At 59.7% G+C, this 27,559-nt stretch overlaps 2 protein-coding genes across 2 annotated transcripts in view; both read left to right on the top strand.

Moving 5' to 3' along the window:
- Positions 1–1,638, top strand: part of EIF2B3 (eukaryotic translation initiation factor 2B subunit gamma) — a 90,902-nt gene extending 89,264 nt beyond the window's left edge. The window contains exon 12 of the mRNA XM_072343018.1: positions 1,423–1,638. Within this exon, the coding sequence (XP_072199119.1) occupies positions 1,423–1,475 (53 nt within the window). The 3' untranslated portion in view covers positions 1,476–1,638. The remainder of the gene's footprint in view (positions 1–1,422) is intronic.
- Positions 1,639–10,577: 8,939 nt separating this feature from the next.
- Positions 10,578–27,553, top strand: PTCH2 (patched 2). The gene is made up of 24 exons (XM_072343411.1): positions 10,578–10,748; positions 10,827–11,007; positions 17,585–17,774; positions 17,883–17,952; positions 18,202–18,293; positions 19,634–19,829; positions 19,919–20,040; positions 20,255–20,402; positions 20,565–20,696; positions 20,778–20,933; positions 21,018–21,110; positions 21,189–21,314; positions 21,398–21,516; positions 21,628–22,033; positions 22,112–22,424; positions 22,577–22,719; positions 22,833–23,013; positions 23,491–23,774; positions 24,156–24,293; positions 24,409–24,551; positions 24,646–24,745; positions 24,992–25,237; positions 25,353–25,754; positions 25,924–27,553. Exons 1-23 carry the CDS (start codon positions 10,683–10,685, stop codon positions 25,752–25,754), a joined length of 4,047 nt encoding a protein of 1,348 aa, XP_072199512.1. The 5' UTR covers positions 10,578–10,682; the 3' UTR covers positions 25,924–27,553.
- The last annotated feature ends 6 nt before the right edge of the window (positions 27,554–27,559 follow it).

Here is a 27,559-nt window from a genome sequence, read left to right as displayed (position 1 = left end):
CCCAGTGCTGGAGCCCGGGCTCTGACTTTCAGCTCCAGTTTTAAGACCCAGGATGTTTCCATGAGGCTCCAGGATTAATTAGCAGTTGTCACTAAACGCCCCGAGCGCAGGAATAAATTACCCAATCTGATGCTGAAAGTAAGAAGCATCTTTTTGTTCTTATTTTGTTGTTATTTTCAAGAAGGATCTCTGGAAGGCAGTCATGTGGCTAACCCATCTCTGTCCTGCAGGCAGAACAGACAGCAGGATCCGTATGGCGGTGGGGTCAGGGCCGTAGCAGGAAGTTATCTCTCTGCAGTCCAAATAACTCCTTGAAGTTTACAGAGCAGTTTTTAATCAAACCACTTCTGGAGCGACGGTTTGCGTGGTGCGAAGATCATCATGTCTTGAGTTCTAAACCACGAGAAGCATCGTGTTAGCTCGGCCAGTTTGGGAACTGCCAGGAATTGCTTGCTGCAGCCGAGGGCAGCGTAGCTGTTGTTTTGCAGCGCTCTTGCAAAATCTGCTCCCCTGAGGGGAGGCATTTTAGGTGGCTAAATAAAACACAACTGGTTGTTTCCTTCATCCTTGGCCATCTACCCCCACTACTGTGTAAGTTGTTGGAGACAGCACCGTGTGCCTGAGCACCTTGCAGGCCCCGCTGATTCACCCCAGGCACCCTGGATACCAGAGCCAATTGTTATTCTTGAATGTACAGAAGTGGAAAAGGGGGATGGAGAGCCTTGGGGCACGGTTCAAAGCACCTGAACTTCGCTTGAATGGGTGTCCAACTCCCAGGGAGTGGTTCAGATTCACCAACTCTGGCCATACCCCGAGGACACCCACTTGGAGCACGCAGGCATTGTGTCACGCTCTGAGGCCACATGCTTGGGTTTTTAGGCTTTCAGTTCTGTGTTTTTATTATTTTGGCTCGAGGTCCCTTCTTTGCAGCCTTTCCCTGACAGGCTGCTTTTGCATTTTAAATGGAAGGCTCTTTTAGTGCTGCGCATGAACAGTGCTGGGGCAGGGACTGGCACGTTAATGTGTCCACCGGTGTTGGGAATAGGCAGAGGAGTGACCTTGTAGTTCTGTATCAGAGCTCCACATGGGATGTGGATGGTTCTTTGCATGGGCCCAGAGGTACACCTGTCAGCAGCAGCTGTGACTTCCGTCGGGCCTCTGTTGTGTGGTAGTGACACGTACGTGTGAATGCTGCCATTAGAGAAACCTCCTAATGTTTAGTCAGTTGTTTAGGCTTTTGCCATGTGTGTGGGATGCTGTCTGAGAGATGCCGGAGACCAAAAAAGGGCAGCAAATCTGCGCTCAACTTCCCTAGAATCTGCTTTTCTCATTTGTTTTAAGGATGCAGATTTAAAAAACGCAAGGTCTGAAACGCTGCTGCAAAACTCAATTCCTCTTCTTTTCCTCCCTCTCTCTTTTCAGCCAAACATGTTAATGAAGTCATTGTGGGCACTGAACAGCTGATGGAGATATAACCCAAGTAGGTTTTAAAGATGATTTTATGGAAGCTGGCAGCAGAACCAGATGTTCAGCATCGTAAGATCATCCGCGCGGATCAGTACTGGCATGGTTTACCCTGTCACTGCTCCTTTCCTGTTCAGCTTTGTATTTATGTCTTAATAAAGAAGTATTTACAGAGCCGCGTGTCCGCCAGCCCTTCCCCCCTCATTGGGATGCACGAGGTTTGTGCTGGGTGATATCGCTCCCTGCCCCGGCGAACGCACTGTACTTTTCCAGCAGAAGGGACCACACAGACTGTGCCTACTCCAAAGAGTGACTGCCGACCCCGCTGCAACGCAGGCTGAGCCCCGGATACCAGGAGAAACCACTCGGGATGCTGCCTGCACGTCCTCAATGCAGCAGGTGGGCAGCAAAACACGATGTGGGCTGCTCTGTGTAGCCCTTCACCAGCCTTCTCCCCTCTCTTGCAGTGCTACCCCTATAGCGCAAAAGCATTTAAGCTGCACCTCTGCTCCTTCTGCGATGTAGCTTGAGGAGTTTGACACCCGTTTGCTCCAGGGCTGAGTGCGGTCCGTTACTTGGAAATGCTGCCCAAAAGCAATGTGACGGGGCTGGAGGGAAAGTAGGGCGTAAACAGCGGGTACCAGCTGCTTTATTTTGATGGCTCCTTTGCCGTTCCCAGCCAGGAGGTCCATCCCCACGTCCAGGCCGTCTGTATGTGAGATGGGTCGAGAGCGCTAATGTGAAACGCACTGCCTTGTGGTCAGGGGTTGTGCCAGGATTGTAAAGCACCTGGAGGGGATTGAAACACAAGCTGTTCTTTAACATTTGTAAATTGGACACGAGTTCCTACCTAAAAGCTGTTTATTGGAATCTGGTAGGATTCAACGGGACATTTATCTGAGCCCAGCAGTTTGGCATCCAGAGGTGCTTACAGCAACTGGCTGGAATGAGATTTCATTAACTGAAGTGATAAATTTTAAATGTGTGCTCCGTGGGCACCAGCATCCCCTGAGAAAAATTACCGTTTCTTAGCTAATTTGACAGAAGAGAGATTATAATCCAGACATTGCCAGCGTTTCATAAACAAAAACCCAACTGCGGAGGGCGGGATTGGGATAGAAAGCGTGGTTTCTAAGATCCATCTTCGCTTCTGAAATGTCAGTGACCTCCTCCTTAGCAAACACAGCTTTACCTCCTTGTGCCTTAATTATAAGGAAACGTCTCACTCGAATCCTTTTGTTTAGGTAATTTAAGCAGAGGGTGGGGGGCTCATTACTGTGGCGGTTAGAATTTAGCATTAATTTAGTGTTCCCTGACACTTGAAAACCTGGCCGGGATTTGAGGCATTTTCTTTTCCTTTTTGCCTTTTACGACCTGCAGGTGTTTGGTGTGAGATAAAAGTAGATCCCAAAGTGAGATTTTGCAGCACAAATTATCAAAGTGAAGATTCACTCTTGATGTAGTCTACGTGTGTGGCAGTAATTATGAAAAATAATTCGGGATAATAGGGCCTTCAGGAATCCCAAGACGGGCACCAGGTTAACCCTTCCTCATCTCACCTGGTCTCCGTCCCGCTGCCGTCATCAGATGAGCAGGGGATGGGTTGGATATTAGAAACAATTCCTTCTCAGAAAGGGTGGCGAAATGGAAGGAAAATGGAAGGAAATGAAAGGGGAATGGAGAGCTGAGCTCAGAAATGCCTTTCTGTTCCCAGGTTATTTGGGGTGCTGCTTCGGTCCCGAGTCATGCAGGCATTCATGGAGGTCTGACTTGTGCTAGTTTGTCTGTTTCACTCGGTCAGGCCCCGCAGGTGAGCCCTGCAGCCCACGTCCATTGTGGTGATATTAACACCAGGGCGGTGCTCTGTGGGCACTGCTTCTGAAAGGACGGAGCTTCCCAGCTCTGTAGGCGGCGGTGCTTTCTGGTCAGGCTTCTCCTGAAGCCTCCTGGCAGATGTGCAGCTGGGTGGATATGAGAAGGTTGTGCGTTGAGGGCTGATGGCTGGCTCCATTCCTTGCCCGTCCTCTGCTGCTGGGACACTTCTGTCTGGGGGAGCTGGCACGTGCTGATTTCGGCACAGCTGTGCTGAGTCTTGCTTGGGTCAGCCCGGCCAGCTTGGCGGTTTGTCCTGCCTGGTTCATCGACCTCCCTGGGAGAGCTGCAGGGGAAGGTGGTGGCCTCAGATCTCCTGTGTGTCCTGCTGCGGGCTGCTGCCAGCCTAGCCCCAGCCCTTGTGGCTTCATCCCCTCCTTCCCGCTAGCTTGTGTGTCAAGGGCTTGGAAAGTTGGAGGGGAGTCCAGGAGGTCCAGCATCTCTGCTCCAGAGCTGCACAGCATCTGAGGTTCGCTGGGTCCCGGCAGAGTGGCTGCTGTAGGGTAGCATCCATTTCCACTCTGTGTCCCAGGAGCCAAGGTCCACAGACACACCGTGCTGCCCAGACGGGCCGGCAGACGAGAACTTCCTTCCAGGCCCTATAGACAGACATTTTATATACGTTAAAGTACACGTGTATATAAATATGGAAAGCAAGAGCTTGTGAGAGCTGGGGTCTAAATAAACTTGTATGTTTAAGGCTTTTAAAATGCTAATGTTGAATTTCAGGAGAGGGGGGAAAAGCAAAGGGGGTTCCTGGACCAAACACCGAGACAGCTGATGGGCTTGGATCAGCGCCTTTACAATTCAAGGAAAATGGGATAGTTTGGGAAGGAAAAAGGGATTTTCTTGTTTTTGTTTTTAGTGGAAAATAAAAGAAGCTGCCTTCTTATTTGCCTCCCTCCCCCACTGCCAGAGCAGCGAGCGACTGGTGTTGTATGCATAAGCTATTCCTTTGTGCAACATCTAAATGGTTAATTGTGTTTGAGGAAGATGTACGGGCGAATGGAGGGACCACCCAGCAAGAGACAGACAAGAAAGAGCGATCTCTGAAATGTTTAACCAGAGAGAGAGCAAAGTTGTTTAAAAATATTTAATTTACAACATTCCACACTGCTGATTATAAATTGGCCGTCCAAAAACACTGCTGCGTGCGAGGAGGGATCCAGGCAGCATGAAACAAATTCTTGTGATTGTTTTTCCTATCTTCCTCCGTCATTTGGTTGGGGGGTTTAACCCTGCGGCGGGGCTGGGGGGGAAGCTGGTGGCAGAGACCATGGCCAGCACCGTCCCCATGGCGGGCACCTGCATGGAGGGAGCGGGGTGCAGCTCCTGGGGAGCTGGAGAGGATGAAGGAGGAAGGAGCGAGTGGTGACGTTGGGATGGGGATGGGGTGGCTGCTGGTGGTGCAGCAGACATGTTTGGGATGGCCAGCTGATGCCACGCGGCCATCTGTCTTGCAAAGACCCCAGCAGCTTGTTGTGTCAGTTTCAATCCAACTCCAGGGTCCCCAAAAATACTTCCCTGCCGTGTTATATCAGGCTAAGAAAGATGGGACCCCTGGCAACAGCTGGGGAGAGTGAATGGGCAACTGGGTTGTGCTGTCCATGGGATGTCCTTGATGCCGCAACGCTGCCCACAGAGCATGGGACAGCTTGGTGGCCGTGTCGTTCAGCCATTGCCGGTGGCGATGGGACGGAGCCAGGGCCGGGGCCCTTGCGGGGTCATTGAGCAACAGCAGCGTCTCCTCCCTGCTCTGGCCCTTCTGCAGATGACGTTTGGTGCCGGGTGCCTGCAGGAAGGGATCCTGCTGCCTCTGCTCCACAGCCTAGCAGCAAGGCAGGAGTCTCACTGCTGCTGCTGCTGGCTGCCCCGGCGTAAATGAGGCAGCAGGGCTGTTAGGTGGGTTTGGCCGCTGGCCCCAGTGGCGAGCTCGGCTCTCGGTGGCTGAACCACTCCAGGCCTTGCCAGCCCCAACCAGTGCCGGGAGCGAGAGTGCAGACAAAAGCGCCTGTGTCCTCCTGCCAGCAGCTGGCCCCATTAAACCATGCCTGCTTCCCATGCAGCGGGGCGCAGGTCCTGGGACCCCAACCCATCCTCTGTGCTCACCCGGTGCCTTCCATCACTACATCGGGATGGGACCGAGCAGCCACAGCAGAGCATCCCCACAGCGGGACCCTCCTGCGGCCCAGCCCGAGCAGTGGGGCTGGTGTCACATCCACTTAGAGGGCTCTGAAAATCCCTCGACCTGACACCTTGTTAAATACCCACCAGGGGTCACAGTTCCTGGGTTTCTTTTTACTGCTTTTCCTTCGCCCCGCTGCGACGTTTCGGTTGGCAGGAACTCCCCCGTGCTATTAGGTATCTTTCGGGGAACAAGAAACCTAGATCACTTACAAATTAATTTGGAGTTAAACCTACAGAAAATGAGAAACATGCTGCTTTGCAGGAGAGAGCGCTTGGCCAGCGATCAAGAAAAATACATCCAACCTGCCTGCTTCGGTGCGTTCGAGGTGGCCGGGGAAGGGGCTGTGCTCTCAAGGTACCCTCAGCCGCTTTCGGGCACGCATTAATGGGGCCGTGGCCTATTCCTCCCGGTTAAAACCAGAGCAAGCCAATGGGAGAATGTGCTCCCTTCCTCCCGGGGCGCTCTGGAAGCCAGCGCTGGGGGCTAACTGGCTGCAGCCTGGGGACAGTGCCCAGCCACGGGACCACTCAGCACCTTGCCCCAGTGCTTCCCCATTGCCACGTTGGGCAGCACCCCAAGGGGGAGGGTCCCTCGCCCCACTGCAGCTCATTGGGGTCTACCTTGGGGACCCCGTGGGTGGGTTTGGGCAGCGGGGGGCAGCCCCCATGCTGGCTCCCAGAGGGTGGCATTGTGTCTGCGGCACAAGCGGCTGTGCTGGGAGGGGGCCGAGGGGAGGCCGGGGCGGGCGGAAGAGCAGTGATAAGATAAAAGGTCCGCGTTCCCATGCCGAGGGGCCGGGGGGGCGCGGGGCGAGCGCCGAGGCCACCCAGGTTTCAAGCGCTCGGCCTCGGCGCCTGACCCCAGCACATTCAGAGAGCACTTCCTAAATTTGTCTCCTGTGTTCCTGACTCACAAGCAATTTCCTCACCCATAAAACGGCATCGGCATGAAAGGACCGGCCGGGACACCAATTACTTGTCACCGTTTTACCACCCCGCTGCTCACCACTGTTTGTGATGCCCTGCCAGGATCTGCACCCCAGTTTGCCCTATACACCATGGGACGGGGACACCTGGGGTCCTGTGGGGAATGGGAAGGTACAGCAGGGTACAGGGATCTACAGTGTCCAGTTCCCAGTGGTGTCCCCAAGCAGAGACGTCCCTTGTCACAGTGCTCCTGGGTGTGCCGGAGGCATTTGCTAGGACAGGAGTGGAGGGGAAGGTGCTGTGGGGCCTTGGAGGGGCTGAGCACGACCAGGACCCCCAGGACCCATGTCAGAGCACTGTGCCTGATTGTCCCCAGTGTCACCAGCGGCCACCCTGCCCTCACCCCATGGCCGTGAGCTGACGCTTTGCGCAGGGCCCAGCCAGCACTACCAGCGGCCACCGCGCCATATCAGCTGCTAAACGGGTTTTATGGTGGGATTTAGGGACTTTTCTGCCGGGTAATTGATTTGCCCAGGCAGTAAAAGATCAAGGCCGGTGCTCAGGCATTGGCTCCCGGCTTCTGCCCGCCGTGTGGGCCCGGCCGAGCCTGCAGGCCCCGACATGGCGGCACGGTGTGGGGCGCGGGGCCCGGTCCCTCCCGGAGCCCCCCTGCAGCCCCCCCTGCACCCCCTCCCAACCCCACCACCAAACAGCCCCCAAAGGAGACAAAAGGGGCTGTTTGGGGACCTGCCACCTGCTAGTCCCCATCCTACAATACCGCAGTAAAGAGGCACCAAACAAAGGCCTTAAAATCCTAAAGGGGCCCATTCATTAGGGTGACAAAGGGGGAAAGAACTACATTATCATAATTAATCCCGGTGCTGGCGGTGGGTGGCAGGGCCCTCTGTCTTCCAAGGTGGTGTGGGGACTGCCGGTGTCACCACATCCACACGCTATTGTGCCCCATGGCCTGGCGGAGCTTAGGGGGTTCTTAAGCTCTGTAAACACCATGGGACCCCCACCGGGATACGGTGCTCCCTCTGTCCCCTCCCCTGTCAGGGCTGTCTGCCCGCATGCTTTGCTCCCCCAGAACACCGGGGCTGAGGGGGTCTGGCTGTGTCCCATTGGTGCTGCTGCCCTGGGACAGCCAGGTACTGGGAAAAGGGACTGGGGTCCTGCTGGCCCTGGCCCTGTCACCACGTCCTATTGCATCATCCCAGGGCTTTCCCTGAATTCAGGGATGGGGCTCCATCCTTCCCCGCTGACACCGCCACCCTGTTTGGATGGACCCGCTGGCCTCTGGCTCGGGGACCCCCTCCATCCCAGAGACCTCCCATCTGCCAGGACCTGCTAGGAAACTGAGGCACAGTGCGGCACACAGAGGTGCCTGGGGGGCTGGGGGGCTGTGGATGCCCCCTCTCTCATCCCGCCCTTCCACAGCATCCCTTTGGGTCACACCATTCCTCTGGGGACGCAGCACCCCCGGGGACACCCCCTCCCAGCCCTCAGTGCTGCACGGGACACCCCAACACCTCCTTCATCCCACCATGGCCCCTGGGAGCCCGCACTGAGCAGGGGCCCACAGCCGGGCGGGCTGTGCTGGCTTTGCAGAGCACCATCTGGTTTCCAACTAACAAACGCCCGGCTCTGGCTCCCGGCAGAGGAGTTGCTGCTGTGGCTGTTTACAACTCTGAGGCTCTGGCATGGCCCCACTAAGTCCCCTCTGCTTTGCCCCCGGCTCCACATCCCTGTCTCTTCCCTACATCCCTCTCCGCAGGCCCCTTTGTGCCGCATCCCCAGGGCTGCCTGCTGGGGTGTCCTTGGGATTCTCCCATCCCATTTGCACCAGGGAGTGGAACTCGCCATATGGAGACACCCCCTCTCCGGGTGTCCCCACTGCCGTCCCTGCACGGCCTCCCGTTGCATCCCAGTGTCTCTCTGGGGCACGGCTCCAGGGTGTCCCCAGGGTGGGGATGGAGCCCTGGGCCCCCGCCTCGCACCCAGGGCTGAGCTCCTGCAGCCATCCGTGCCGCAGAGCCTCGGCACAGGGTGGGGGCTGCGCGGAGCCATTTGCCTTTAATTGAATTTATTTGTTACAACCCCAAACAATGTAAAGCAGGCTTCTCCCAGGCTCCAGCTGCCTGGCTGCCCATTAAAATACCATCTAGAACAGCAAATCCCCCCTCCCGCCTTGATATAAAACAGCCGGTCAGCACGAAGCGGCAGGCGCAGCCTCCCCGTGCGTGAGCCTCTCCCCCGAGGCCGGTGGCCCATGGGGCTCAGGACACAGCCCACGTCCCCTCCGGGTGGCTCTGGGGGACACAAGGGAGACCCAGAACTCGCGGCACCGAGCAGACCCAGAGCTGCCAGAGCCCACTGCTGTGGCGTCAGGGCACAGTCCTGCCTGCAGGCATTTTCCAGTTGGGTTCCATCCCTGTATGGGCTTTGAGATGCTCTGAGAGGACCCAGGCCACAGTGCTCAGATCCGTGTACCACCCAGCTCTGGCACCCCAATGCTGCCATGGGCGAGCCTGGACGGGGCTGAGGATGCCATCCCTAAGGGGCTCGGTGGCCACCCCAAGGGTTTGCTGACCACGTCTATGGCATACATCAGTATGAGCCCGGGTAGGAATAACCAGTGACAAATAGGTGATGGAGAACAGGGGTCAGGGGACACCGCGGTGCCACACGGCACAGCACAACTGTTCAGCTGTCTAAAAAGAAGCAGCTGCCCAGCGGTAGTACCGGTCCACTGAGGAATAGGAATGGTGGAGCTGTTAATAGCAATCAGGCACAAGAAGTGCTGAATAGCTGTTTCCCTTCTGTATTTGGGGGACAGCCAGATGCTACAGGCCTATCGCGGGACGTGGGAGAAACCCTTTCTGCGCCGCTGGTGCCCAGCAAAGCTCTGTGGCTGCCCCAGAACCCGGCTTTAGGGTTTTCCTGAGTTATTGATGGGGTTTCCCCCTATTTGGGGCCGGTAAGGGAATGCCTGGAAGAGTTCAGATGTTGGGAACGCTGCACCCCTTATGGGATGATGCTCTGTGTGGGTTCACCCCCAGCAGCTCTGCAGGTTCCCAGTGGGAGCAACACTGACTCTGTCCAACAGAGACCCCGGGAAGGTGCAGAATGAGCAGAGCTCCCATAAAGCCGGTGCAAATCCCTATTGCCCCACAAATCACTGCTGCCATTTACCCTTAATCCCTGCCCCCTGATAGGGGGCGATCTGCACCCCCCCCCTCCACCCTGCTTCCAGGCCCAGTCTGTTGAGGTCGTATGTGCATAGCTGGGGATGGGGCAATGCTCTTGGGCAACCCCAAAAAGCAGAGTACCCCCATGGCAGAGCACCCAGCCCTTGGGGGACTGCCAGCCCTTGGGGTGGGAGCAGAAATGCCCACTCCTTGGGGTGCACATGAAGGGCACTGAGCCCACTTGGAAGTGGGCAGTGGGTACGGGGGAGCCCCCACGCACCCATTTTCTTGGGGGGAGGTTATGAGAAGATGCACGGCCCCAAGAGAGTGACTGGAAGGCAGCTACTGGGGGGATAAGGAGCCCTCGGGGAGGATGCTCATCCCTTGAGGCACGCACGGGGGCTGCCAAAACCCCCCATGGGGTGCGCGTACCCATCCTTGCAGGGGGCACCTATGGGGACCGTGCCCATCCCCGGAGGCGGCAGCTATAGGGCCGTCAGGTTCGCTGCCGGGACGCCGGTTCCCCGGGGCGCCCATGCGGAGGCCGCCTACCCTTGGCGGGGGGCAGCCGTGGGCTACGTACTTCTCCTTGGAGGCGGCCGCCGTAGGGCGATGCCGTGGGGCCGGCTGCGGGGATGCCCACCCCGTGCCGCTCCGCTCCCCCCCCTCTCCTCGCGGCGGGGCCGGGCGGTGCGCTGCGGTGACGGGGGGGTGGGGGGGGGGCGGGGGCGGCGGGGGAACCCGGCGGGGGGGTTCCGCCGTGTGTGGCCGCCGGCGGCGGGCGCTGCCGTTGCTTAGCAGCGGCGATGGGCGCTGCCGCGGCGGCGGCGGCCAATGGGAGCGGCGGCGGCGGCGCGGCCCCGGCGCCCCCCGCCCCCGCCCTCCCCTTTAGAGGCGCGGCGGGCGGCCGCCGGCCCAGAGCCCTCCGCACCGGCACCGCCGCTCCGCCGCACACCCGCGCCCTCCGCGCCCATGGGGGCCGCCGCCGCCTCGCTCGGCCCCACATAACGGGGCTGCGCGCCCCGCACAGCCGCCCCCGCCATGCCGGCCGAGCCCCCCCGCTCCGCTCCTCCGCGAGCCGCCGCCCTCCGCAAAGCGCAGCCCGAGGTAAGCGGCGAGCATCGCCCGCTCCGCCCCGCGCCGCGCCGTGCGGGTCTCCCCGCTGAGCGCCGCCGCTCCCCGCAGGGCCGCGGGGCCCCGCTGTGGCTGCGGGCCCGCTTCCAGGCGCTGCTCTTCGCGCTGGGCTGCCGGATCCAGCGGCACTGCGGGAAGGTGCTGTTCGTGGGGCTGCTGCTGTTCGGGGCGCTGGCCGTGGGGCTGCGGGTGGCCTCCGTCGAGACGGACATCGAGCACCTCTGGGTGGAAGGTAAGCGGCCGTGCGGGGCGCCGCGCGGGGCCGAACCCGCGTGGGATCCGCGCACGTGTGCCGGGAGCGGAGCGCGCTCCCACGCGTGTCCGTCTCTCCGCGTTCCCGGCCGGTTGGGTTTTGTTTGCTTTTTTTATTGCCCTTCTGCTGCTCTCCCTCCTTCCTCGCGGAGCATCCCCACGTCCCGCCGTCGGGCGCGCGGCGCTGCGGGAGGCTCATCCCGGAGCACATCCCCGCTCCCGGCCCTTTGTGCCCCCCGCGGCGCCCGGCCCGCTCCCCGTCCCACCGGGGGGGCCCCGCGGGCGCAGCGCCGGGGCAGATGTTGCCGAGCGGAGGGTGTCAGCCATCTTAGCGCGGAGCTGCCTCCTCCCCCACGCCCCGCTCCCTGTGTGGTCCTCGGCTCCTCTTGGAATCGGTTCAACAATAGAAGCAACTTTGCTCTCCCACCCCCTTTTTTTTCCTTTTTTTTTTTTTTTCCTTCTCCTTCTTTCTCTTTCTTTCCTCCCCCTCCCGGCTCTCACCGCTCCCGCACAGCCCCCACCTGCTCCCCGCACCCGCGTGCCGCTCCTCCCGCACCGCTCCATCCATCCGTGGTCCCCTCGCTGCGCGATGCGGAGGTGCCCGGAGCGCTCCCGCCGGGGCCGCGGGGGTCTTAGCGCCTCTCTGAGGCTGCGGCCGGACGGGGGGGTGGGGGGGGTTGACTCGTCGCTGTCGTGGGGGAGAGTGTTGAGGTGGGGAAGGAGCCGGGGTGGCGACGGCGCCGCGTTCGTTCCCCGCGGTAGAGCGCGTCCCGGTGCCGTCGGTGCGGGCTCGGAGCGGTTCGGTGCGTTGAAGCTCCCCGCGACCCCGCGCGTGTCCGCAGCCATCCCTGTCCCGAGGCCGTGGGCTGCGTGTCGCAGGTGCAGGAAGGCGCGCTGTGCCGTTACATCCTGAGCTGGTTTTTTTTCCTTTATTTTGACCGTTTCTGGGGTTTCTCTGCCGTCCCTTCCCCAGTCGTGGTGCGGGGTGGGCGGGTGCGCTGCCGTGCTGCGGGGTCGGTGCGGGCAGCGTGGTGCTGGCAGAGGTGTGTGACCCTACAGCGGATGGAGGTGTGGGATGCTGGGAGCCGGGTCCTGTGCAGAGGTGTCTGCGGGGACGCGGTCTTCCCGTTCTGTACAGCCCTGAAGGGGGACAAGGGGGTGTGTGCAGGGAGTCCCGATCCTATTGCCGATGCCCCGGCTTAGGAGTAGGGTGGCTGAAGGACCAATGCCCTTCGGGAGCTGCTTGGTACCTTCTCACCTGCCCCGCTAGGGACAGGTGGTGGGACGCAGCATGGTGATGCTCCAACCCAAACCTGTAGCACCCAGGCAAGGCCGAGGTGGGGCTGGTCCTGTGGCAGGAGGCTGTGGATGGAGCTGTGAGCTGTGGGGATACATGGAGATGGGGTGTGCAGCCCTTCGATGGGTTGAGGGGGGGCTGAACCCCCCCCATAGGGGAATTTCGCAGCCTGGGTGCAACCCTGGCTGTTGTGGGGTCCCTTATGCTGGCTTAGGGTTGTCCTGGCCCTGTGGGCTGGGGGATGCTGGTGGTGCCCACAGGGTTGCTGTGTGCTCCACGTCCCAACTTGGGAGATGGGAAGAGGCCGTGTGTCACCCCATAAATTGGACTCTGCTGTGGAAATGTTCAATTAGGTTCCTCCGAAGCAATTAGCCGCTCGCAGGCTTTGAATCCCCGTCTCGCGGCGAGTGTTGGGTTACCTCGAGACACCTGGCAGCTGTTCCCAGCTCTCCCAGGGCGCTGTGGGGCCGGGGAGGCAGAGCGCTGGGTGGTGAATGGCGCTGCCTGATTTATGGGGCTGAGGGCTGGTTCAAAGGAAGGCCGGGTTAATTCCTAACCGGAACAGCCCCACGCTCCCACAGCACCGGAGCAGACCCCATCCCTTTTCCCGGAGGGGTCAGGGATACCCTAAATGCCCTGCAGGGCTGAGGGGTGGAGGTGGATGTGTGGAACGGGGGGTGAGGGCCGTTTCTCTCCCTGTTCCCACAAAGATGAGATAATTATTATATATGTATTTTCCCTCAGCCCTCCCCGATGGCTTCCGTCCTTCCCTGACCTCTACCATAGGGTTTGGCACAGGGTGCTGTCCCCCCGCCCCCAGCACTCAGGGAGATGGCACCCACGGAAGGAGGGGTGTTTGGCTCCAGGCAGCGGAAAGCCACAATAAAAGCTGAGAGTGGGGATGAAAGGCCCTCCCCACCCTTCTGTGCCCTACGGCAGAGAGAGCTGTGCCTGCAGCCCTGCTTCCCACGCTGCTGCGGGACCCGGGGGGGGTGGGGTGTGGGGTGGGGTGGGGGTTGTGTGGTGCCTGGGTGGGCATGGGGAGAGGTGGGTGGTCCCGCTGCTGCCGTGTGGGTTTGGGGGGCAGGAGGTGCCCACATCCCTGCTCCGTGCCCGGGTGGTGGCACTGGTAGCACTGTGTGGGGTGAGAAGAGGTCCCCGTTGCTGCCGTGCGGTCCCTTCTATCTGGGTCTGGGACCCTGTACCCCATCTGGCCTTGGGGTTAGGGTGCATCCGTGGGACCCCGTCCCCAGGGGCTCGGACCTACACGCTGCTGCTGTGGGGCGCTGGGTTGGTGCTCCCGTTGTGCTAAAATCCAGCGGTGTGCTCGGTGTGCTCACTCCGAGCCTGCCCTACAAGCACCATTGCCGGGGGCTCGCTGTTCTCGGGGTTCGGCAGAGGCTGCCTCTGTGTGTTTCCCTCTGGGGCACTGCCGGGATCTCCCTTTGCCATCCCCTTCCTTGTCGGCGCGCTCAGCTTTTTCTTTTGGGGCTGGAAACTTTTGCTAATTAACCAAAAAGTCCCGGAGACCTCAGATGGCTGCGGTTCTCCGCTCGCGTTCGTTTCGCTTTGCTTCTCCGCTTAAACATTTCTGTCGCCCTGGCTGCTTTGGGGGCTTTTCCTTTAAACTCGGCCGTATCCGCGGCGCTCGGAGGGGACTCTGCCCCGTTGGGGAGGGGGCGGCGCGAGGGACCCAGAAGAGGGTTTTATTCTCTGCCTCTCCCTCGGGCCTGGAAAAGTGGTCCGAGTTCAAAAAATTCATTTCTTGCCTGAATGAAGCCAGCAATGTGGAAAAATTTCACCATTCAGCGCGGGATGAATGTATGTTTCAACCACACATTAAGTGACATTAGCAAGCAGTGGAGTGCCTAATGTGGCCATTTTTCACAGCAGCCAACAGAGGGGGTGATTAGCATAATTAGTACAGGCAGCCCCATACATATGGAAATGGCAAATGCCTAAATGCCAACACCAGTGGAAATTTATGTCAATGCTGACAGGAGTCTGAGCGCTGAATGGTCCCCGCCTCAATCCCCGCTCCCCCTTTTCGGGGGTCGCGCTGTCCCCTCGGTCCCGGCCGCGGTGGGAACGGATTTGGGGGTAATAAAGACATTAATTTGGCTGCGCCATAAACAAAGCCGGCTCCCCATCCGTGGCCCCAAACCGGCCCTTTGCTCCGGAGTTTTTTTTCCCCTTTTTCTTTCTTTCCATTTTTGCATCCCCTGTGCTGGGTTTGGCTGGCAGAACCCCCCTCTCCTTTGCTGCGTTTACTTCGGGAGCGCTCCGATGGGGTCGGAGTGGGGCTGCCACCCCGCGGGGGCACGGGGCCGTGTTGTGACAGGACGGGGCCGCGGGGCTCCTCGGGAGGCCGGGACAGGTAAAAATGGCTCTTTCAGCACGCCCTGAGCGAGACTTCCTCCAGAGCAGCATGGGTCCTTTCACAGCTCCCTAATCCAGCTAATCCGCCCCACAACACTCCCAAGGTGGCCTCCGGCTGCTGCGTGCCTGGCGGCACGGGGATGGCGCGTCCCCTCCCCGCATGCTGTGGGACCCCCGGCTGTGGGGTTATGTGGGGCAGTGCTCAGGGTGGGGGGATCCCATACCCGTTGCCCCCTTTTTTTTTTGGAGGGGGGGTGGTGGTGTTCGTGTTTGGATCCTGTGCGGTGCGGTGATGGCGGTGTGCCTCTTGTTGCATAGAGGGTGTGTGGATATGGGGATGCTGGTGGGGGGAGGGGTGTCTGTTCCTGGAGGAGGGTCTCGGTGTGATATTCCTCATCTGATCGCTGCTCTCCAGCTCTGCCCTGTAGGACGTGCCCCAGAAGGGATCCCTTTGCTGGGAGTATGGCTGTAACTGGAGTAGAGCTGTGCCAGATCCTGTGCCCCATCCAACATGCTGTTCCCCACAGCCCTCAGCCTGTTTTCTGAGGGCTGAGTGAGGCTGTTCTCACTGCCTGCCATTCTGCTCACCTGAGCAGTGACAGCTTCTGGTAGTACCCAAGTGTCCACCCACCCCTGGGGGACACAGCACGGACTGTGTAGTGGAGCATCTCTTGAGGGGTTCCTGCCTTTCTGCAGTGCTTTCCATCGTCTTCCTCACTTTTATCCCTTTTGGCTGTGGCAGATCAGTGTGGGGCTACCCCCACTGTGTTCTCATGCTGATGTGCTTGTCTGGGGGCTTGGCACGGGATCTGTTGCCCACAGACCCTCCAACTAATGTCTGAGGGGGTGCTTGGCCCTGTGGCTCAGCTCACCATGGTTTGGGGGAAGCCACCACCCAGGGTAGATCTTTGGGTCCCTGTTCACTGTCTGGTCACCCCCTAGGGTACAAAGTGGTGTCCCTTGCTGTGGGTGAACCACTGCTGGGTTGTGGGGAGCTTGGAGGGTGGGTGGCTCAGGCAGGGTGGCCAGGGAAGGAGGCAGGGAGGCTCCTGCCCTGCCCTATAATCTAGCAGTGGATGCCATAATTATGGGAGGGCTCTTACAGCACAGCCCATGCGCACGGCCTCCCGCAGTGCTGGGACCCTTTTGGGCACCCACTTGGCCACTGTGTGTCCCCCCCAGCTCCCCCACTCGTGTGTATTATCACTCACAGTCTGCATCCCCATCCCGTGGTACCCAAACCTCCATCCATCGCATGGAGGATGCAGTGCGCCCCAGGAGACATCCATCCCTTTGGGGAGCAGGGTGGGATGTTCATGGCAGTGCCGGGTGTCTGATTGGAACCAGAGGGCCCTTCGCATGAAAAAGCCTCCCTTTGTTAATTGGAGTTTATAAAATATATATATACAAAAAAACCCAACAACCCCATATTTGCATCCAGCTCCCCATAGCTGCGCTCATTGTTGCTGTCATGGCGTTCTGGCCCCCTCTGCTTGGTGCGGGTCGTCCTGCTCCGTTCCCAGCCCGGGGACGGCCGTGTGCCCGTTTGAAGTGTCCCTGGCAGCCCGGCGCGCGCTGCCGTGTCTTTTCATGTTGCTCTTTGCTTAATTAGGGTGTTGGAATTTGAGGCTTCCTCACTGCCTTTGAAGCTTGCTGACTGCTCGCAGTGCCCTGTTCCAAATTAACACTAATTACAAGGGACGGCTTTTTATTTTCTCTCAATCTTAGTTTTTTATTTTTTTGTGTGGGATGGAGGAGGGGGCATCTTCTGTTTTCCCCTCCTGGGATGCGGGACCCCATGCCCCCCCCCCCCCTCCCCCCCGCCTCCAGCCCCATCCGCCCATCCATGTGGGTGGCACAACTGAGATCAGAGCAGTGATGCACCCCCCCCCCCCTCCCCCCCCTCGGCCACGACCTCCCACCCTGCTGGGAAGGGACGCTCCCCCCACGGCACCCTCCCTCCCCATGTCCCCAGCCCCGGGCACCGACATCCCCTCTGTCACACTCATACAAAGGCCACAGCCGTGCCCCCCCACACCCCCTCCTCCCATCGTTCCCCCCAGCCCTGGCACAACCTCCATCCCAAATGGCATCTGATGGACACCAGCTGCTCCTCAGCCAGGCCAGGAACAATAAAGGCACCCCCCGCCCAAAAAACAAGGAAAATATAACAACAACAAAAAAAAGTCATCCCATATAATAAGTCATTAAAAGGGGAAGATTCTGCTGCTTATTTGCGGTCTTGCTCTGGCCTCCTCAGTGCTGGCTGGGGGCCAGGCCTGCCGGGCTCCGGCTTTGTGCCCAGGGAGTGTCCTGGTCCCGGCATGGATGAGAGCTGTCCCGGCACCGGGATGTGTGGTGTCCTCAGAGGGTGGCACTGGGGTGGGGGCTTCATCTCGGGTACCCCACGGGTTGGGACATTAGCAAGCAGAGCTGGGTGCTATGGGGCCTGCAATATAGGGCTGGATATAAAGCCGGTGTGTTCTGTTGGGAATGTTGGTTGCTGAAACTCTTGTGCTGCATTTAAGGCTTTCTGTGTCTTGGAGGTGCCAAAAGGGGCCCTCGGTGTGCTTCTGTCCCCAGGTGCTCCTAGAGCAGCTCTGGGGGTCGGTCATCTGCTCCAGGTGGGAGTGGAGGGGATGTCACGTCCCCTTCCTGCTGCCCAAGGGCATTTTCCAGGAAAGGCAAAGCCAATGAGCCGGGGGGGAGATGTGGGCTGGGATGGGGGCACGCTTTTGATGTATGAGCGCGTGGAGGTCAGAGATCCCCCAGGTTTGGTGGCATATGGGGACAGTTCACATCCGCGGGTGTCCCTCGGTGGGTGCGGTGCTGGGTCACAGTGTCGGTGGTCCCGGTGTCATGGCCTCCCCCCATCCCGCAGCGGGCAGCCGTGTCAGCCAGGAGCTCCGCTACACGAAGGAGAAGCTGGGAGAGGAGTCTGTCTACACGTCCCAAATGCTGATCCAGACCCCGAAACGCGAAGGGGAGAACATCCTGACGCAGGAGGCCCTGCAGCTCCACCTCGAGGCGGCCCTGGCTGCCAGCAAAGTGCAAGTCTCGCTGTACGGAAAGTGAGTCCTGCTCCAGATGGGGGGACCAGGGACTCCCGCCGTGCCCTGTGTCCCCCTCTCACCCCCCCATGGCACGGAACCCATCCTCAGCTTCTTCTCCTATTGCAGATCGTGGGATTTGAACAAGATCTGCTACAAGTCGGGCGTCCCCATCATTGAGAATGGAATGATCGAGAGGGTGAGTCCCGAGCGTGGCACCGAGTGGGTCAGTGGGGGCACTGGTGCCGTGGGACTCCCACCCTTGGGCATCTGCCCACTGAGAATGGAGCAGCAGATGGTCAAAACCCATCTGTTGGGAGTGTGCAGCCCTCCGGCTCCGTGCTGGGGACACGGACTGGGGCCGGGATGGGAGGTGGTGGTACAGGCAGGTGTGCAGGGCGGCCACACAGCACGTTCCTCCAACCCACTGCCACTCTTCCTCCTGCAGATGATCGAGAAGCTGTTCCCCTGTGTGATCCTGACGCCACTGGACTGCTTCTGGGAAGGGGCCAAGCTGCAGGGAGGCTCAGCCTACCTCCCGTGAGTGTATGGGGGACACCAGTGGGGGCCCTGGTGGCACATGCCTGTCACCCCGAGCCCTTGGATGGGACGTGGGTACAGTGAGGTGCAGGTGCATGGGGCTGCTCACTCCGTGCTCTTCTCCCCTCCCTGGGTGCTTTTTGGTGGGGCCTGGGGAGGCCCCCTGCATTCCTTCTGTTTACAGCCGTGTTTGTCCGGGAGAGGCCGGGCAGCCTTGTGCATTGTCAGCAAACGCAGCCCAGTGCTTTCTCATGCTAATGCTGCTCTGAAAGCTGCCCGTTGCCAACCAGATGAAATAGTGGCCTTATTCAGGGATGGGAGGAGGGGGAAGGGGCCTTGGCGTGCCCAGCCAGCACTGGGGGGGGGGGGGGTGGGACTTTTTGGTCCCCCCCTTAGACCCTGGGATTGTGCATCCCAGCCTGGCTGGCTGTGAGCGTGGCACCAGTGGAACTGTCTGCCGCGGGACTGGCATCGTCCCCGAGCTTGGAGACAACTCAGGGACTACTTGAAGATCTGGACAAGGGGTGGCAGCAGGGCATCTCCCTGCAGCGGTACCCATGGGGCAGCCCTGGGACTCTGTCCCCTTTTTAAGGCTCCGAGGGGTGAGCAGGGCGGGGGCTGGGAGAACAAAGCGTGGCAATCTGTGGAAAGACAAAAGGATTTGCCCTGGCTCAGTGAAGCAAGCAGAGCAGATAAAAGGGGCTCTCTTTGGAAGTGGCAGCGGCTCCGGTTGGTATGTGGGAATCTGGAGCACCAAGCTCTGGCCCAGCCAGCCTTCATGAATCATCGGGCTGCCCTTCTCCCCGGAGCCCGCACTTGCTCTGGGCTTTTTCTTTGCCTTTTTGCATCTCTGGACTGGGTTAGTTGGCTTCTTTTAGTCTGCCTTCTCTCAAAGAATTACTGGAGCTGGGGCAGAGGTGGAGCCTGGAGCGGAGCATCCTACATAGGCAGCAGATAAACCCCATTTCCTGAACACCCATCCTCACTCCCTACCCTGACCCTATAGCAGACCCCAAAAGCTGAGAGTAGAACGGGCCCGACATCCCCTCCCCACTCCCTCTATCAAGATGTTATCCCGCAGGCAGTAATTGTGCTGACTGCTTGCAGGGAGCGGGGCGCGCGGGGCCGCCTGCCCCCCTTTGTCCCAGCCTAACAGGATCAGGCACGCTGCTTGACTCAGGGCACGGCCTGCTGCGCCAGAGCTCGGGGATGCTGCAGGATGCACCAAGGACTGATGCTTTCCCCCCAGCCTTGTCGTTAGGGATTTCGGGGTGCAGACCCCATGCAGTGGTGTCTGGGGTGGGGGGTTTCAGCATCGCCCCGTGCCGTTCTCTCCACAGGGGCCGTCCTGATATCCAGTGGAGCAATTTGGACCCTCTGCAGTTGATGGAGGAGCTGGGGCAGTTCACATCCTTAGAAGGCTTCAAGGAGCTGCTGGATAAGGCTGAGGTGGGGCAGGCTTACATGGAGCGGCCCTGCCTGGACCCCCGGGACCCTCAGTGCCCCTCCAGTGCCCCCAACAAGCAGAGCCAGCAGGTGGGTGACAGCCCATGGGGGTTGGGGTGAGACCAGGGGGGCTCACCATCCTCTGCCCACATCTGACACTGCCTTCCCTCCTCCGGCAGAGCCCCGACATCCCGGCGGAGCTCTCTGGGGGCTGCCATGGCTTCTCCAGGAAGTTCATGCGCTGGCAGGAGGAGCTGATTTTGGGCGGCACAACCAAAGACTCCCAGGGCAAGCTGCTAAGGTAAAGGCTGCAGTGCAGGATCGCTGGGCACAGCGTGTGGTCCCGTAGTGGTGGTGCTCTCATCCAGCACCCAAGGGAGCACTTTGGCAAGGGGAGGTGGTACTTTGGAGCAAGGCTGGGGATAAGAGACACAGATTCTGTGGAGCTCGGGGGGGACCCAGGACACAGGGTGCTGCAGCCCTGATCCCAACAGGATGTGTGTGTGTCTCCCCAGTGCCGAGGCCCTGCAGACAATGTTCCTTCTCATGAGTCCCCGGCAGCTGTTTGAGCACTTCAAGGATGACTACGAGATCCATGACATCAGCTGGAGTGAGGAGAAGGCAGGTGCTATCCTGGAGGCCTGGCAGAGGAAATTCGTGGAGGTGGGCACCAGGAATAGCTCCCCTCTGCCCAAGTCTTGCATGGCCGTGGGTGCCAGCACCATGCTTATGGTCCAGCGGGTCCCCAGGCAGTGCTCACCCTCTGGGTCCTGTTATGGGGTGACTTATGTACTGGCTCTTTCTAATGGGATGTATGCCCTGCAGCTGGCACAGGACTCCATCCCACCCAATGCCACGCAGAACATCCATGCCTTCTCCACCACCACACTCAACGACATCATGAAGTCCTTCTCTGACGTCAGTGCCATCCGGGTGGCTGGGGGATACCTCCTCATGGTGTGTATGCTCCCCTCTGTCCATCTTCTGCTCCATCCCTCCCTGCCCACTGCCTCCTTGCTAATCACTGTGCTCCTCCAGCTGGCCTATGCCTGCGTCACCATGCTGCGCTGGGACTGCTCCAAGTCACAGGGTGCCGTTGGCCTGGCCGGGGTCCTGCTGGTGGCCCTCTCTGTAGCCTCTGGGTTAGGGCTCTGCTCACTGCTCGGTATCTCCTTCAATGCAGCCACCACGCAGGTAGGTGCTGGGGGAAGAGCCATGGGTCCCCTTGTCCCAGGTGCTGGCTGCGTCCCTGTGCTGACACTGGCTGCTCTCTGGCAGGTGCTGCCCTTCCTGGCCCTTGGCATTGGTGTGGATGACATGTTCCTCCTGGCTCATGCCTTCACTGAGACCAGCCAGCACATCCCCTTCAAGGTGAGCACTCAGCCCTGTCCTGGGATATCCCACTGTTCCCCACTTTCCCTTGTCACTGTGCCCCTCTGTGTCCTACAGGAGCAGACAGGAGAGTGCCTACGGCGCACGGGGACCAGCGTGGCTCTCACTTCTGTCAGCAACATGATCGCCTTCTTCATGGCTGCTCTGGTGCCCATCCCCGCCCTGCGTGCCTTCTCACTCCAGGTATGCCCTGCACCCACTGGGGAGTGGTGACCCGTGTTGTGGGGTGGGAAGAGACTGGCTCTGACATGTCCCTCTGCCCGCAGGCAGCAGTAGTGGTGGTGTTCAACTTTGCCATGGTGCTGTTCATCTTCCCCGCCATACTGAGCCTGGACCTGTACCGGCGGGAGAAGCGCCGTCTTGACATCCTCTGCTGCTTCTACAGGTAGCAGATCTCTGCCAAGGATGGCGCACAGGACCCTCGTGTCCCACCCAAAGCAGTCCCATGGGCAGCCCTGCTCATTACCTCACCACCTCCTCCTTCCTCTTCCCACAGCCCTTGCTCCTCACGGGTCATCCAGATCCAACCCCAGGAGTTGGCTGATGCCAATGACAACCATGCCTCCCACCCATCCCCCTATGGCCACCCCGGCGTGGCCACCAGCACTCAGATCACCACCACCGTGCAGGCCTTCACCCAGTGCGACCCATCGGGCCACCACATCGTCACCGTCCTGCCACCCACCTCCCAAGTGTGCACCTCGCCTGCTGTGCTGCTGCCACCTGCCGACCCATTGGGCTCGCAGGTCTTCACCCCCTCCAGCTCCACACGGGACCTATTGGCCCAGCTGGACGAGGCCAAGGGTGGGCGTGAGTGCGTGCCGCTGCCCTTGTGCCGCTGGAGCCTCTCCGACTTTGCCCGTGAGAAGTATGCCCCACTCCTGCTGCGGACCCAGACCAAGGTGAAGTTGGGTGGGAATGGGGGGTTGTGCAGTGCGGCATGGTAGCATGAGACATTGGTTGACCTGCTGTCCTTACAGGTGGTGGTGGTGGTCCTCTTCTTGGCACTGCTGGGACTTAGCCTCTACGGCACCACCATGGTGCATGATGGGCTCTACCTGACAGACATTGTGCCACGGGACACCAAGGCTCACGCCTTCATCTCAGCCCAGTTCAAGTACTTTTCCTTCTACAACATGTTCATCGTCACCAAAGGTGGTTTCCACTACCCAGGTGCCCAGGCGGCCCTGCTGAGCCTGCACCAGGCCTTCAGCACCGTCAAGTACGTGGTGCGTGAGGGCAACCATGACCTGCCCAAGATGTGGCTCCACTACTTCCAGGACTGGCTGCGAGGTAAGGGGCATCTCCAGGGCTCCCACCCCAACCTTTATGCCAAGAAATACCTTCCCAAGTGCATAGCATCCTCTGGAGCCCTTGTGGGTGGGGGGATCCCATGGTGTCCCCATGGTGCCACGATGAATGCTCACCCCATGCTTTGTCCCCAGGGCTCCAGGCCACCTTTGACAGGGACTGGCAAGCTGGCCGCATCACCCATGATAGCTATCGCAACGGTTCCGAGGACGGGGCACTGGCTTACAAGCTCCTCATCCAGACTGGCAACAAGAAGGAGCCCTTCAACTTCAACCAGGTGCTTGGGGATAGGGCTGGGGATGGAGCAGTGGGGCTGGGGATGGAGCGATGGGGCTGTACCGTGTGCTGTGCCCACCACTCTTCTAACCATCAGCCCTGCTGCCCCCATAGCTGACAACGCGGCGGTTGGTGGATGAGAATGGCATCATCCCTCCAGACACCTTCTACATCTGCCTGACGGTGTGGGCCAGCAATGACCCCTTGGGCTTCGCTGCCTCCCAGGCCAACTTCTACCCACCGCCTCCTGAGTGGATCCATGACAAGTACGACACTACAGGCGAGAACCTGCGAAGTGAGTGTGCGTCTAGTGGGGTCCCTATGGCCCCGAGCAGCCCTTGGCATGGGGACACTGCTCCCTGCCCCTTGAGAAACCCCCAGCATTCCTTATCCCATGGGCATCCCTTGATGGAGATGCATCCCTGCGGCTTCTTGCTCTGCACTCTCTGTGCTCTACACCCCAAGCATCATAATATACCCTCAGCTCCTTGTCCCTAGCCTTGTGGTGCCCACAGAATCATAGAATCATTAATGCTGGAAAAATACTCTAAGATCATCCAGTCTAACTGTCCACCTACCACCAATATTGCCCAATGACCATGTCCCTCAGTGCCACATCTCTATGGTTCTTGAACACCTGCAGGAACAGTGACCCCACCACCTCCCTCAGCAACCTGTGCCAGTGCCCAGCTACTCGAGGTGGTGCCCAGGTGCATATCTTGACTGTGCTCATATGGAGTTGGTTTCCTTCATGCTATGCTCTCCTCCCCAGTCCCAGCAGCCCAGCCACTGGAGTTCGCCCAGTTCCCCTTCTACCTGAGCGGGCTGCGTCGCACAGCTGACTTCATCGAGGCAATTGAGAGTGTGCGGGCCATCTGCCAGGAGGCGGCCCAGCGCCATGGGGTGCTGAGCTACCCCAGTGGCTACCCCTTCCTCTTCTGGGAGCAGTACATCGGCCTGCGCCACTGGTTCCTGTTGGCCATCAGCATCCTGCTGGCCTGCACCTTTCTCGTCTGTGCCCTGCTGCTGCTCAACCCCTGGACGGCTGGTATCATCGTGAGTGTGTGCCCTGGGTACCTGCTTTTTGGGGATGGATGCCCATATGGAGGTGGTGGTGGGTGGAGGACACCCGTAGTGGGAATCAGGAATAAAATTGTAGAATCATTGAGGTTGGAAAAGATCGCTAAGATTGTCTGGTCCAACCACCAACCCATCCCCACCATGCCTACTAAATGTGCCATTCAGTGCCACATCTGCCCTGTTTCGTAAGGATATTCCTTATGAAAGGGATGGAGAGCATCACCCAATAGGTGGAAAAAGAGACAGCCCAAATAGAGCAGAAAGGAACAATAAGCTGAGGACACAGTCATCCTATTATGGTTTGGGTTGGACATGGTGTGCACTGGAGCCCCCCCTCACTGACCCCTCTGCTCCCAGGTCTCCATCCTGGCCATGATGGCAGTGGAACTGTTTGGCATTATGGGGCTGATGGGCATCAAGCTGAGTGCCATCCCTGTGGTCATCCTCATCGCTTCAGTTGGCATCGGCGTGGAGTTCACCGTCCATGTGGCCCTGGTGAGCAATGATAGACCCCTGCCTTCCTGTGTGGCACCCTGGTTCCACTCCTGGACACAGTGACTGCCCTCACCCCATGGTGATGAGCCCTCTGTAATCCTCCCACCTTCTGCAGGGCTTCCTTACAGCAGTTGGGAGCAGGAACGTGCGCTCAGCTGCTGCCTTGGAGCACACCTTTGCCCCTGTGATGGACGGTGCTGTCTCCACCCTCCTGGGCGTCCTCATGCTGGCCAGCTCTGAGTTCGACTTCATCATGAGGTGAGGGCTGTGCACCCCATGCAGCAGTGCCGGGCAGCAGTAGGGCTGGTGGGGGCAGTGAGCCCACTCAGCCCTCTGCCTCTCCTACCTGCAGGTACTTCTTTGCGGTGCTTACCATCCTGACGCTGCTGGGGCTGCTCAATGGGCTGGTGCTGCTGCCCGTCCTGCTCTCCGTCATCGGGCCACCCTCTGAGGTATGACCCCCATCCCATTCCCACCTGTCCTAATATTCCATTGCTTTGTGCACTACCTTCACCCTGTATCCGTCCCAGCCTTGCCTGGTCCTAATGTCACCCCACACACCCACCTCAGCCATCCCCTGTGCCATCAGTCTTGCTTTACCCTATTCCTTCTTTGCTCTGTATCCTGTTGTCCCATCCTTGCTTGACTCCATCCCTGTGTGTCTCTGACATCCCTTACACCATCTCCTCTCTCCTCAGGCATCTCCTGTGGATAATGGCCCCCGCCTGCCCCCTACAGAGCCGGTACCCCCGTGCCTCGGCCCTGGGGGTCTGTACATCCGCCGTGCCCCTGCCTGGCCTGCTGCCTTCACTGATACCTCAGACACAGAGTGCTATGGCGATGGTGTGGGGCCAGGCAGCCCACAGGGACCCTTCATTGTGCCCCCTGCCCCGGCACACATTCTGCTGGAGGCCGGCAAGGACCCCAGTTTCCCACGCATCACTGTGAGTGTCCCTGTGTGTCCGTGTGGTGGTTGGATGGAGTTGAGGGGCAGGGACATGATGGTTGGTAGGGTGGTGCCAGTGGGACGCTCAGCCCCCCCATCTCGCTCCTCCCTAGGTGCTGAAGCCCTACAAGGACAGCCCAGACGCCCAGGGGAAGAAGGAGCAGCCTATCCCCCAGCCTGCAGCCTCGTTGCCTTTCGGGGAGCCGTGCCCCGCACAGCCCAGAGACTACCCACACCCCACGGCACCACCTCGGCTGGGTCAGCCCTGCTCCTCCAGCCCCTGGCCAGCCCCTCGGGCCTCCCTGCCAGCCTACAGCACCCACCTGCAGGGCCCTGCTGGCAGCTACACCACAGTCACAGCCACCGCTTCAGTGACAGTGGCCCTGCACCCCACGCTGCCTGGCTCCTACCCCAGCTTTGGCACCGAGACGGACAGCCTGGAGGAGCCCAGCACCGTGCCTGACTCCTTTGAGATGCAAAGCCTGGGACGCCACGGGGCAGGCACCCGGCACTAGGTGAGCTGGGGGCATGATGCCCGTGTCCCCCCTTGGTCCTGGTGCCAGCTGCCCAAACAGTGGCCTAACGCTGCTGCAGCAATGCTACTGGGTACAGGTGTTGTTGCATAGCATAGGGATACAGTTTGGGTTTTGGGGACCCAGCTGAATCCCCGCTGTCTCCCCACAGGTCACCAGCTCCATGGATGGCACCCAGGCTGGCAGCTCCCAGCGTGGCACAGAGGGTGCAGAGCGGGCTCGCCCGTGTTGTGCTGCTAATCGCCCCAGTGGCGATGCTCCGGTCTCAGCCGAAGAGGATCGGCCCCACACCCAGGCTTGGCAGGGCAGGCTGGCATTCCTATGCAAGCTGTGTGCAGGCCACGCTGTGCCAACAGGGCCGTGTCTCCCCATGTGCCTTGGGGTCACCCTGTGCCTGTGCCCCCCAGAAATGGAAGCACTAATTCCCCCTCTGTTTCTGGAGCTGCTGGCACAGGGGGCGCAGCGCCCAGCCCTCTGCCCTGCCACCTCCCTTCATGGGGCCGCTGCCTGCTCCCCATCACCTCCTCCTGGGACCCCCCCCCGGCCACCTGCTGGGCTGCTTTGCCCCTGGTGCCTCCCTGTCCGATAAGGCAGGTGCCCCAGAGCTGTGGGCAAGGCCCAGGGTAGGCATCCCCCACCTTTATTTATTTGCAAAGGGAAACTATCTATAGAGAGATATATATTTTTAAGCTTATTTTAAAAGATTTATTTCTCAGCCGCGGGCCTTGTCAGGCTGCCTGGGGTGGGGTAGTAAGAGGCAGCCCCGTGTCCCTCCACCCTCTGTGTGCCTCAGTTTCCCTACCAGTGAGCACAGGAGGGACGGAGCTGGGGGACGTGCTGGGGAGCCTATTGCTGCCAGCACTCAGGCAGGATTTGGGGGGGAGGGGTCCTTGGGGTGCTCCTTGATTTGCCAAGGCCCTGCGATGTCCCACAGTCACAGCTCTGCCCTGTGTAGGGCACCCACACTGCCACTGGGATCATCCAGCTGGGAAAGCAACTTTTTTGCCCCGTGCCCATGCAAAGGGGCCGTCTCCCCCTGCCAACCCCCATCCCCATCCCCGGCACCGTCTGCGCCGTTACCCAGCACTTTAACTCCAGCGGTGTTGCTGTGCCCGTTGCCCTGGCCCCCTGACACTGCTGCTGTGCTGGGGTGGCCCTGGGGTCCTCGTCCCCGTGCCAGGCGTGGGCACGGTGGGCAGCCCCCTCCCTCCCCCACCTCCAACCACGCCATCTAAGTTATTTATATCAAAGAGAGCAAAGGTTTATTTTTGTAGTTTGTACAGGCGGTAGTGGGGACTGAAGGTTTATTTTTAAAGAGTAAATATATATATTATATATAAATTATCCGCTGCGTCTGACCCTGTCTCCTGGGGGGGCACAGCTCTGGGGGTGGGATGAGATACACACAGCTGTGTGCGCAACGGGCTGTGCAAAGAGGGGCGGTGATAGTGATGGAGATTTTGCAGCCCAGGTAATGCTGGGCGTGGGTCTGGAAGTTGCCTCCTGCCCTGCATAGTCCTTTCTCCGTCTTCGCCATGCGGGGGCCCTGGTGCGCTCCTGTAGCACAGCCCTGCTGCCAGCGGAGGGCAGCACTGCCCCAGTGAAGGATGGGAGCTGGCTGGGATAAGGTTTAATGCTGGGCCCATCCTGTGCCCCCATCCCATCCTTGAGCTGCCCGGATGATCCTCCTATCCTGCTCCGAATCTAGCAAGTGGGGATAAAGCACTTTATTGCTGCTCCAGGAGTGCTCAGCACCTAGCAGGGCGCGCTGCTGCTGCAGGGGGGCA

Source organism: Excalfactoria chinensis, chromosome 8, assembly GCF_039878825.1.
Source record: "Excalfactoria chinensis isolate bCotChi1 chromosome 8, bCotChi1.hap2, whole genome shotgun sequence".
Classification (NCBI taxonomy): domain Eukaryota; kingdom Metazoa; phylum Chordata; class Aves; order Galliformes; family Phasianidae; genus Excalfactoria; species Excalfactoria chinensis.
The sequence above is the reverse complement of the archived record's forward strand: the minus strand, read 5'-3'. Positions and strand labels throughout refer to the sequence as shown.

Coding starts and splice junctions, on each gene's coding strand:
- PTCH2 (XM_072343411.1), top strand. CDS start 10,683: ATGCCGGCCGAGCCCCCCCGCTCCGCTCCTCCGCGAGCCGCCGCCCTC. Junction 20,697..20,777: donor CTGGGGGATACCTCCTCATG/GTGTGTATGCTC, acceptor GTGCTCCTCCAG/CTGGCCTATGCCTGCGTCAC. Junction 23,775..24,155: donor CCTGGACGGCTGGTATCATC/GTGAGTGTGTGC, acceptor CTCTGCTCCCAG/GTCTCCATCCTGGCCATGAT.